This window comes from Sander lucioperca, chromosome 12 (assembly GCF_008315115.2).
Source record: "Sander lucioperca isolate FBNREF2018 chromosome 12, SLUC_FBN_1.2, whole genome shotgun sequence".
In the NCBI taxonomy this organism is placed as follows: domain Eukaryota; kingdom Metazoa; phylum Chordata; class Actinopteri; order Perciformes; family Percidae; genus Sander; species Sander lucioperca.
In genome coordinates, this window is record NC_050184.1 from 7,503,763 (window position 1) to 7,516,128 (window position 12,366).

At 39.6% G+C, this 12,366-nt stretch overlaps 1 protein-coding gene across 4 annotated transcripts in view; it reads left to right on the forward strand.

Moving 5' to 3' along the window:
- The window catches only part of LOC116040879 (thymocyte selection-associated high mobility group box protein TOX-like), a 74,187-nt gene that overhangs the window by 45,922 nt on the left and 15,899 nt on the right, over positions 1 to 12,366 (forward strand). For all 4 annotated transcript variants that reach the window (XM_031286584.2, XM_031286583.2, XM_031286585.2 and 1 more), the window contains one exon: positions 4,354 to 4,614. In XM_031286584.2, coding sequence (XP_031142444.1) covers positions 4,354 to 4,614 — 261 coding nt within the window. The remainder of the gene's footprint in view (positions 1 to 4,353; positions 4,615 to 12,366) is intronic.

A 12,366-nucleotide genomic window follows, 5' to 3' on the forward strand; every position in this document is an offset into this window, starting at 1 on the left:
AACACATCATTGTTCCCAGATGAGCTGTCTTTCACTAAACACCTCATAGGCCACGAATGACTCCATCACCAAGCTAATGGCTTCATCTCATTTTCCCAGCCATTTGTGTCAAAAAAACTTTTAGCTGAGCTGATTAATTTGTTTCCACTTAAGATAACTTAATTACTAAAGATAACTTGATAAGGTGGAGCTGTTTGGTTGCAGGGACTTTTCAACCTACAAGCTTACATGTCAAGGTGAAATTTTAGCTGTTACTGTAGCTTTGCCTGGCTAACAATTGCTACAGCATGTACCCCAATTTTGTGAATTTAATATGCCATAAGGATGTTAACATGCTAGGTGAGAGATGGTTAGAAACCAGGAAAAGGTTCACATGCAAGGGAGAGGACTAGAAACTATATCTATCTATACCATCTTTGCATGGTACCTGACTTTTTGTACCTAAACAGGTATAAATAAATAAACAGGTATCAATTGTTATGTTGTCTCAAAAAGTATCTTAACACCAGGCTGAAAAGCAGTGTTTTACACCCCTCTCTGGTTGACATGAACTCTGTTGCACCTCTGGGTGGGTCTTCGGTGTGGTCAGAAGTGTGCTCTGTTGCACCTGTAGCCACACCCAACCGTGTTGTCACAGTTTACTGACACACCCTGGAATACACTTCTACATCACTGCAGCAAGGTGAAACCACTGGGGGTCAGCAAGAGCAAGATTTTCGGCTACTGTTACATTGATCTAATAAAATGTAGTACATTTACAAAATAAATCCTGCAATTTCAGATAAATAAAAAATAAGTAACACAATTTTAAGAATCCGAGCACTGGTGCCACCTTTAAATGCTTAATTTAGAAGAATAAGACATGCCTTTATTTATCCCGCAAGGGGAAATTTACATTTTTCACTCTGCTTGGTACAGTTATTACACACATTACACACAGGCCTGAAATACACACACACATGCACAGGATCTATGCATGCACTAATGGAAAGATGTCAGAGTGAGGGGGCTGCTCCCTGAGATGAGCGCCGCGAGCAGTTGGGGGGTCGGTGCCTTGCTCAAGGGCACCTTGGCAGTGCCCATTTTGTACTTGATGAAAAACGTCACATTCATCTCATGAAATATTGTAATAATGGTTACCTGCTACTTACTTACGGCTGTCGCGCCCTTTCAAAGCAAGAAAAAGTACATTCTCTGTCATCTCCTATGCATTAACTAAGCATTGGAGTAGGTTGTGAAGGACTGAATGTCATTAGTTTCATTGAGCTTGTGACACCTCAATGGTTTATTAATTTAATGCTGCAAATGTAAATATTTTTTAATCTAAGGTTCAAAGCAAACAGTGAGTATAGTTAAAAGTATGCTTCAGATTCTTCTTAAAACCAGTTTTATTGAATGCTTTTGCTGTTCCCATGAGGTGAATCATCTCACTCCTTTTTTCTCCAAAGAACCAGACTCTGCTTTGTGAGATGATAGTCAATATGCCTCGGAGCAACATCTCACATCTATAAACTATGTTAAAGCAATATGCTGTTTTGATGTCGAATCACAACTGATGTACAAAAGAAGCTTGGCGCTATTGTGTTGAAGTTACGGAAAGGAAATAAGGAAAGAATTGATTTGTAGATTCTTCAAAAGCCCAAAGTAACGTCCTTGTCCAGGAAAATGACGGATTTGCTTAAATTTCACCTCTGAAGGGGAGGGGGGAGGTGAAGGTTAGAGAAGGCTGAATCAACATTTGACGCTTCTTTCTGACCCCTCTCTCTTTTATCCACTCTGCTCCATGTCCTGAAAGACAGTATATTTATGAATTATTTATCTATGTTTGAAAATATTAAACTTGTGATGTCCTTGTCCCGTGTCTTATCTCCAAGGGTATCATTAGAAGCTGTAAAGAAAAAGAAAAATTCACCAAAGCGATGGAAGGCACGGTCGTAAAATAGCCTCTGACAGCATTTAAATCTTGGTACATAAGTCAACATGTTAAATTACTCAAACAAGCCTGTCCTTTTTCATTTCCTCTTTATTACAGAGGGTTGTACCCCACAGTCGATCTTCCTAGCTAGAGTTCCTACCCGTTTTGTCTTGTGACCCTTCGTAGAGAGGCAGTACCTATCCTATACGTGCATATGTCAATAAGCTGTAAGAAGTTCAACCAAAGACTGATGTTTCCTTCTCACATTGTTTGAATTTTAAGAGTTTTCAGAGTCCTGCAAAGGTAAACCTTGCAGAAAAAAAACAGCTGCATTAGTTCAAATAGTTCAAAATCCTGACAAAGACCCTTAGTGTTCATGTGAATTACAACATTTCATCTAACTATGACAATGATCGTTCCCCTAACCTTTACCAAGCAGTATTTTTTTTAAAGCCTAACCAAACCTTTACCATGGCACTGCTGGAAGATGAGAAAACAGTCATATGAATCATTTTTGTAAAGGTGTGACAGATCGGAAAATGCTCATGTGCTGTTTTGTAAGGCAATGGAAAACCATGTATTTTCTCATTTAGACAGGAGGACAAAAAATTCAATTCAGCGATGAATCTGCTGATTTTTTTCTTAATACATGTATTAATCTCTTGGTTTATAAATAGTAAAACAACTCACTACCACAGTTTCTCAGAGTCCAAGGTGACCTTTTTTAAATATGTTGTTTTGTTTAAAAACACAAAGATATTCAGTTTATTATCGACTAAAAGAAGCAGCAAATATGCTCATTTGTTCCAGCAAATTTGCTTCAGATGTACAAACCAGTGAGAATAGTTTTTATTTATTTATTGAATTAAACCTAGCTCATATGCTTGTTAACAGTAGTAACAAACAACAACAAGAATTATGTTAGACAACGAAGACACATTTGCAAAACCTTTATCGTGGGAAAAGGAATTGTCAGTGATAATATTTCTGAGCAAGCACCAAGAGTGAGTGTTATGGGAAGAGAAAACAGCACATCACCCCCTGATAGTAAAACCTTTTATTATTATTATTTTCTCCCTAATGATAGTGCACATTATGAGACTTTTATCCTATCTTCAAGCACCGGTTCTGCTAGTGGGGACATTGTAACTGTTCCTTGACGTTTCTTGCCATTCGTTTGGTAAAAGTATTTGTTTGCAAGATGAATTGCTGCACTGGCAGGCGAGATGACAGCCTACACGAAGATGATATTGAATTGATTCCTGAAATGTTGCAGAACGGACTAGTTGATGTGTACCACGAGACATGAATAATAAAAATTCTATTAAAAAGCTCTTGAATGGCTGACACTGGAATATTATTTGTGATGATTAATTTTCTTCAGTCATTATAAAGGGGAGTTGGCATCAGATTGCCTCTGACAAAATTGCTTTTCATTCCCTAGTGAATACCCTCAGTATGCTTTTTGAGAGCACAAAACCATATTTCTCAGCGCAATATTATGCCAAGATAGGCCCTGGAAAAGACAAGCACAGGCTCCGCTCATGTATCACCTTATTAGTACCATAAAATCTGTGCTGTTTTACCTGGTGTAGGTCATTTGGACATACTAGATACATTTTGTAATGAGGAATGTGAGGTCTGTTTAGTTTCATTTTTCTGTTTCTAAAAATATATGATTGTGATTGTCAATGTTTTTTTTCCACATAATGAATTTGATTAACTGTATTTTAAAGGCGTGCAAGCTGACAGTTTGTTGCTTTAAAGCTGTCAAGATTTCTGAAGCAAATTATTCTGTACAGCAGCTGTTGTTGTCTAACTCTAATTAATTTGCTGTGTATGTTTGTGTTGAATTAATTCGTTTTTTTGTTGCATTTGCATTTCCAATTATTTTTATTTTCAGCAAAACAGCCTGAATTGAATTCTGCAGTTCAATGTCTGGTGCAAACACCAATCTGAACAACAAAGTGCAACAGGTGCATTTAAAAGCCTATGATGAAGCTTTTGAATTACTCTTTGTTAACAGTTTTTCTCCTACATTGTTCCCGAACTTCAAGTTTGCCATTATAGGGTTGAAGAGCAGTATGGTTGTCTGGTGGGCATGTTTTTCTTAGTGTTGAAACAAGCCCCCTACTTATTTTGTTCTGTAACTAAATGTGGCAGTGTTTTGAGATCCAGGTACAATGTTCTTATGTTGTCATTTTGTGTTCATGGGGATCTTCCTCTGTGTGCTTTCTCCCACGTTCCAAAGATATGCAAATTACTGTTTTTCCCATACATATGAAAGTCTATCTGTGACCTGTCCTGGCATTTTCCTACATTCGGAACAAATTATTCTCTTGCAACCCTGAAAATGCAGCAATATTAGGCAAATGAGTAAAGCTTGCTGTGTTGCAGTTTAATCCTCTTCTAAGAAAATATTTTCTCGGCCTTTCCAGAACTACTCCGGTCAGGGCAGAGGCAGCAGTGGCGGAGGAGGAGGAGCAGGGGATGAAGACTACGAGATCCCCCCCATCACACCCCCCAACCATGCTGACCCCTCTCTGCTGCACCTCATGGAACACGAGTCAGGTTACCCCTTCCACTCCCTGCCTCACAACGGCCTGCTCAACACCTACTCCTACCCTGAGCTGCCTGCCCTCATGATGTCCAACATGCTGGGCCAGGACACCCACCTCCTCACGGGGCCTATGCACTCGGTGAGTACACCTTTTTTTTGTCTGTCCTCTTTTAGCTGCGGCCCTTTGTGATTGTGCAGGTCAAGCGCTGTGGTGCGCTATTAGTCGCTGTGGTCAGAGGGCTGCAAATCAGCCAGCAAGGGTCTGAAGGGTTCTACATGTTTGTGTCATGTCTTTTCAAAATGTTTTCAAAACTTGTAGTTCTTATGGTACTCCATTGAATCTATAAACGTACAAACAGCAATGAACCAATGAAACAGTAAAATGACAAATTCTTCTGTGTGCTGCTCTCAATAGTGTCCCATTATTTTTTCATAATAGCAAATTGTTCTTCTATTACAGTGCTAATTAGCTCGTTTAGAGGCCGAGGAAGCTGACACAGTGCAGTCTGAGCAAGGTCTGAGTCTATATATGCAACATTTTTAAATACAGAGAGCTGCTGCCTCCTTAACTGCCAGACCTTTGCATCACAGCTCCTTTAATGTATATTCAGCTGCACATCTCAAAGACTTCATTGCCTTAAAGTAAGCCAAGAAAGGGAGCAAGAAACTCTGCACTGCACATTTTCATGCGTTATGATCGGCAAAGCAAAAAAGGAACGGGGAGGCATGGGGGTGCGGGGGATAGGGGGCAGGATTTTAACAGAAAATCTTGACGAGGAGAGGGGGATATCCCTTGTCAGCTGCTTTTTCTTTTCAAAAGGATGCTGAGGACCTCCACTCCCCCTCCAGTAAAGGGACTTTTTCTTGTGTTAAACATGCATCACACTGAACATGTAAACACCCCTGGCGAACATATTCGAATGCTTTAATCATAGGATCGAACCAGATAAATAATAGATGGCCTGTGTGGTGAATTATTCAATGTTATATACTTTCATCTGACATAAATATGACTTTTTTCTCTCTGCCCTCCATCATGAATATTTATGCTTTAATGTGAGCATCCGCGGCATTTATCCTCCGTTAATCAGGTCTTATGTGATTTTCAGAATCAAACTGCGTAAGTTGCAAACTCCATTTTTTTTTCCATGGGTGGTAGCTAAGGCCTCCATTAAACCCAGTCTTCAGGATTAGGTCACAATCCATTGGTGTGCTGAATATGCTTGGTTCAAGAGAAAGATGATCTGGACTTGAACATTTTCAGGAGATCTGCTTTTTAGTCGATGGCTGGTTTGACGAAACCTATGAAATCACTTGGATAAGTTGATTCTAGATGATAACAACATATAAACTGGATGCATGTATGCAGTAGTTATGCATGAGGTTTATACTAATGTGTAACAAAGTGCCATTTTTGGCCTATAGTATTTTAGAAGGAAACAGAGAGGGAGCGCCTGCTTCTAAAACAGCTTTTGTTTCACCTTTGCAATTATTTATTTTCAAATAGCCCTTCAGGGTAATGTTCCATTTTCTTATTTCACACCCCCTTTTCTCATAAATGAACCGTCATTGCAATAAATCACCGCGCAAACAGAGACTTGCACACACTGTGAAAGGTCCAGAGATTTATGTAACACATTCATGTTTCCCACTTCCACATTTTAGTACTACTCTAGCAGAGCCTGGCTAATAATAGCTGCTATTAATATTTCTTGTTGCCTAGCAACCCCAGCAAGTAATAGCTTACTCGGGAAAAATAGATGACCGATAAGGAAGAAGGAGGGGGTTGGTAGGGGTTGGAGTGGGGGGATTCAATTCATTTATTATCTCCTGGGACAAGAGGAGCTTATTTCTGAGGCTGCGGAATAGGAAAGTAGGCTGTATATTGAGAAATATTTTAAAGCAATTGAAGATGACGTTATTTTTCATTTTGGTTCCATTAGGGATGTTTCATTTGATGTTACCCCAACAAAGTCAATTAACCTTAATTTCATACTGATAAAGGTATAATAAGGAAGATTACATTTATGCCTGCTGAATGCTTAAAGAATAATCAGGGTGGATGGAAACAGGCTCTCAGTGAAACTGGGGTCGGAAATGAAGAGACAAGTCTTTACCTTTGTTGTATTGTATTAACAAAAGCCTTTCGGTAAACCCGCAAAATTGGAGGAGATAGCTGGAAAACCAAAACGCTAATCGTTCAACAGTCTTCTTTCACCGTGGCTGAAAAAGCAAATAAAAAGTCAGCATTGTTACCTTAAGGATACACTCTTCTTCAATAAAAGCTATCCTTCAGAGCACATATAAACCTCCTACAAGTACGAGCTCAGCTGGAGCAACAGATACGCTTCATCTCAAGGGATGTTGTTGCTGGTTTTTGTACAACATTTAGCCCGAGGCTAAAGCTCTGTAAACTTCTCCTGCTTTGGGATTCTCTTTTTCAGCGCACATCGATCCTACAGCAAACACAGTTAAATCATTCCAGCAGTGAGAGCAGTGGATTGACCATTATCTTCATGCTGCATATTGTACACACACAATTTTGCATCAGTTCGTCCTGTTGGCTTTAAAGTCTGTAATTTTTGCTCATTTAGAGCTGACTATATAACAACCTTATGATTTCTGGCATACAGAACAGCATATGTCTTGGCAAGAGCCCTGTTTTCTCCAGCTAAATTTATTCTGTCTGACAATCGCCTCTTTTCCATCTAATAATGACTCCGCAGGCAGCAGAAATATTAGCTGGTGAATCAAAAACATTTGTAGCAGATGGGAAAAAAACAGGTGTCAAATACATGCAGTAAGTATTAGGCAACATTTGATGTACATGAGGTTTGTTTTTTTCTATTTTTATTTTCAACTGGAAGAACCAGCACTTTGTTCAGGTGTAGGGTTTGATCCTTTCTGCTGCAGTCGCACGTTGTTCATAATAGTCTTAACTGCCAGTTTTGAACCATTTCTCAGACTTGAAATTGCATCATTTACGAGGCCTCAAACAAGCAAAAGGAGCAACATCGGCGCTATAGACAGACAGAGCTGTCAATCAGAAATGCTCTTACATTCTGGGAACTACTCGGTCAGCTCAAGGAAGAAAGGGCCAAGTCCTGGATGACTGGATACTGTGAAATGTAACATGCCTTCGTGCGGATTTTCATTGCGGAGGGAGAACCCCTGTCTTACCCTTAGCTGTCAGCGCCTCTGCCACCCCGGTCCTCGGGGAAGAGGTGGCACCCAGGGGTCTCATGTTCAACAAGCACCCTGATCGTTGAGGTCTGACTGAGGCTAAAGCTGGGGGGAGATGCAAGCAAGATCTAGCGCTTTGAAAAAAAATGAAAGAGGAGGGACACTCCCCAGCAGACGGTAATGAGGGGCCATGAAGGAGTTACAGAACGGCCCCAACATGGAGCCTTCAGGGGCGCTAGCGCGTTTAAATATTGAAACAGAGCACCATCCCCTGTCTCATTACCGGTGTAATGAGGCTGGTTAGGGAGGAGGAAAGCCCGTGCCATCAAAAAAATCAGCTGCCAGTTTTGCAAGTTTATGTCACACATTCAGTCAGATAACTCCTGATGGAAAGTTTGTTCAGTTTTGTTTAATCACTGTGAGCGACCCCTCAGAGTACACATTGATTCAGTGGTAATGTAGAAAATATTACTGGGCTTTAACTTTGGAAAACAAAACTCACATCAACCCAGCCTCTACTAAAAAGTATGATGCAACAATACTAAAGTACATGTCTGTGCTATAGTGCACAGTGCATAAGTGTGTTTGCACTGTGTATGTGTGTGCCTTTATTTCCATGATCACTCTTTTTTCAGAGTCACTGATTGCTATAAGGTTATGTGAGCTTGACTTTATTTAATATTTAATCTTACTTTTGCATCACTTGGCATTTGGGACAGCAGGGGGAAAAGGCCATAACTATTTTAATGCAGCAACATAAAAACAATATTGACAGCTGTGTTTATTGACAGCGCAGTGATAGTTAGATATTCCCATTCAAGCCTTCAAAAGATCAAAGTAAGCCTATCAACATTGTACACTAATGTGAAACATTGTAGACATAGACAAATATTTTGATGTAATATATAGAAATGAAAATTCACTGAAAGCAAAGGGTTGAATATAAAGAAAGCGATCACAGTGTACACAGCACTCAGTGAAATCTGTGGCCTATAATAGTGGCCTATTATCCTACTATCTAGAACAACTGCCTTAAAATAAACTTTATCTAAAAGAAAGAAATGTCACTGAAAATTGCAGTTTGACTTGACTTCACATGCTCAGTGCAGCTGGATTACTTGTGTTTTAAAAAAAATTTGAAACAGCAATTGTTTTCTTTTTTTCCAGTGTAGATTTTAGACATATCTCATATGACCCGCTTGCTCTGCTGCCTTTCACTGGGGTAGATATGACATCTCGGTGACGTTCCCAGATAAATCACTTTGTGTAACAGTAGAAATGTTTTCTGTTGTGGCTTTTCATTTCACAAAAAGACAGATGCCCTTCAGTGCTACACTCCACAACAGGGGTGAACAATGTGTCTTGTAGTTGTCAAAAGAAATGACAGCAAGATAATTGGTAGGGCACTTCGTTTAAACCGAAACAAATAGGCTTCCAAAGAGAACTGTGCTTTTAAAAAAGTAAAGCTTTGTTTTGCACAGCTTATTATGCAGGTTTCGGAGTGAAGTAATGAAGAGGAGTATTAACAGATTGAGCATTAAAAACAAATGCACATTCATTGCAGTTCATGAATATTCATGGCACTAATTCAAATAACCTTAGGCGACTGTTACGACTAATGAATATTTAAAACAGCTTGGTCACAGAGATTTGAACATTGCATTACAGCTGACTTTCTGGGATCATCTTGTACAAGGGTAAACAATTAGGAAAGGCAAAAACAGATTTCAGTGGTGATCAAAATACATCTGGAAAACAATATCTCATGTTGTCACATTAGTTACGGGCCATTGACACTCCAAAGGAGAACGTGATGACATGCGAGAGGACAATGGGGTGAAGAGTTGGCAATAATCAGAACTATTAGTTTATTAATCAATTAGTAAGTCAACAGAATAATAATCGACAACTATGTTGAAAATCTAAATGCTAAATATTACTCTCATTCCAGCTTTCGAAATGTAAGAACCTTTTCTCTGTTTTATATGATTTTTAATTGAATACCTTTACAATTTAATCATTTGGTTGGTCAAAACAAGCAATTTGAAACTGTAACTTTGGGAAACCGATGTGCATTTGTCACTATTTTTAAAAATTTTGTAGATCACGATAATTGATTAAATGAAAAAAAAGAATCCACAGTTTCATCAATAAAGAAAGTGATCTTAGGTTGCAGCCCTAATCAAATTTGGTCAAACTTGATGAGTAAATTTGGTATAGCCTCAAACCTTTTGAGCTAGCTCAGTCAGGAAGGGTTTAATAGCAGAAAAGGAAAGGCAGCACAGCGCCTAACAAAACGGGACTCACCATCAGAGGGACTTGGGGTCGACTAAACATTTACCACGCTGGTTTTGAAAAAGCCCGGCACCCTTAAACGCTGCAAGTAGGAGAATCCCGAACTGCCCACTTAAAAGGGGGCCTCGGCTGCTTCCTTTGAGGGATCAGCATGGTGACTCGTCCTCCTCGCCACTACGCTAATTAGGCCCACCACAAAGCCAGCCTGTGGGGATAATGTCCCATTATTAGAGTCATTTGTTTCAATTAACCGCTCTGTGATTCTACAATAGCACGGTGCGGCCCAGTGCAAAGAAGCCATTACTCTCGCCCAAGGAACTGCTGAGGTTTGGGACAAGAGTGCTTGTAAGAAGGTTACGGATACCTGCAGCAGTCAGGCTCCACATACCGCCCAGTCACCGATGAGTTGTTTCAGCACTGAGGGGGAGCAAAAAAGTCCCTGTTCATATCTTTTTTTAGAGCTTTTAAAGACTGGTTTTGTTGTTTCTGAATTTTGTGCACTTCACTGAGAACTGATTGAAAGTTAGTACAAGGGATTGTTGACTTGAGCTATGGGCTGTTCCCTTTTACATGTCATTATGGTGTGCTGAATTACTATTCTGCTACTGTATACTTACTTTATACTGCATACTACATGCTGCTCTAGTCATTTTTGGACTGCAATGAGGTTACATCCTAACCCTCTAAAATTCTTGTAGATTTGAGGAGTTTCGCTCATCTATTTTTTTTTTTTTTTACATTAGTCGACAATGAAGACAGACAATTAGTCTAGAGCCTTTTGGCCACCAACAAGCAACCCTTGATCATACCTGATTGTACTGTTTGTGCACTTGCATACAGCTTTCTGTTGGTCACAGCTGGAGGCTAAAAGAGCCTACTGGTTGCAGGTTACATAAACCATGAGTATGAGAGAGACTATGACTGTGATTTGTTGCCTCATCTAAGAGAAATAACACCAAGAAATAGCATTTGTATAAATGTTGTCAGTTCTTCAGTCATTCTTCAAGCAGCAAAAAAAAAAACATTGTTGCAAAATGAACTTCTTTTTTGAAACATCACTCTTTCCTGATAATTTGCATATTGTTTTTATCATATGATTTTTCATATCATATGCGAGCTTTACTGTAAACTACCTCAATGTTTTTGGACACTTAACAGCAGTAGTACAAAGATGCTTATCAACTCCAAATGCTCCCAAATGCAATATTTCGGAGCACTTTTAGGTCCTTTCAACACTAGATAATGGAAACTTCGATTGATACCAAGAGGTTGCTGCCCTGTGATGCCTCTGTTGCCAGGCTCTCTCATTGGCTTTCTCCCCCCGCTGCACAGATGTTTACAAAGAGACATCACCAGCTCACATTAAAGGGTTCAAGTTGTCCCCTCGGGCTGTTGCTATGGAAATAACCCTGCAGTGGTCGCTCATTCATGTTTGATTAATTGTTGTTTTTTTTTCCATTCTGTGCTGTTGCCTCTACAAAGACCTCATCATGGGGACATTTAATCTTGAAAACAAACGAAAAAAGATGAATATGTCCAGATCTGTTTTATTTGGACTTTGAGATATTATCTTCTCCTGCGTAATAAAAGTCTTAGAAATTGTATTAGTGCTGTATTCATGTTAATAAACCATTGCCTGTGAAGCCATACAATCATAAAGACTTTTTTTGTGTTTTTCCCAGACTTACCTTGACTGAACTAAAGCATTTTGCCTTTTCCCCTTCTAAATTGCACTGTGTAGCGCTGAGCTACAGCAACCCACTGGGGCCAATTAGGATACCAGCAGAGCTAGGAAGTGCATAGCAGATGCTTTTGCCACTATTTATTAAAATCCAATCTGCAGGGGCCCCTCCAACAGCTCGTTAAACTACCGTTAATCTAATTAGCTCTCACTTGCCACTGTTTTCACCACATTACCAAATACAAGGGCCTCGACTTTGCAATTTAGGCTGATTAAGTAGGTCCAGTGCTGTTAGGCAGAGCTTGTAGGGAGGAGCTCCTCAGAGCTGTCAGTCATTTTACAGAGTCAGATAAATCATGCAGCTAAGTTCAGCAATGGCTTTGGGCTCGAGTTTGAATTAAAATATCTGTAAAAGGAATATTAGTTGAAATGAAATCCACATTGCCAGCTCAGTAATGCAAGCCCACATGTTTAAAAAACACTAATGAAATACTCCACATCATAAAGCGCTTGCATATTTGTAATGGCATGGTACCAGAACTGGATACAAATTCCATAATGGGCTCTTTATGGATCAGGTCTATACGATGTACTTTCATGTCTTTTAGATCACGATCATGAATCTGCACTTCCGGTTCATTATTGTTTGGGCCTGGCAGTATTTTTATTTGATGAGTGCTGCTCTCTGGACATGTGCCTGGTTCTACTCAGAGATCTGTGCGGCGGCTTTGA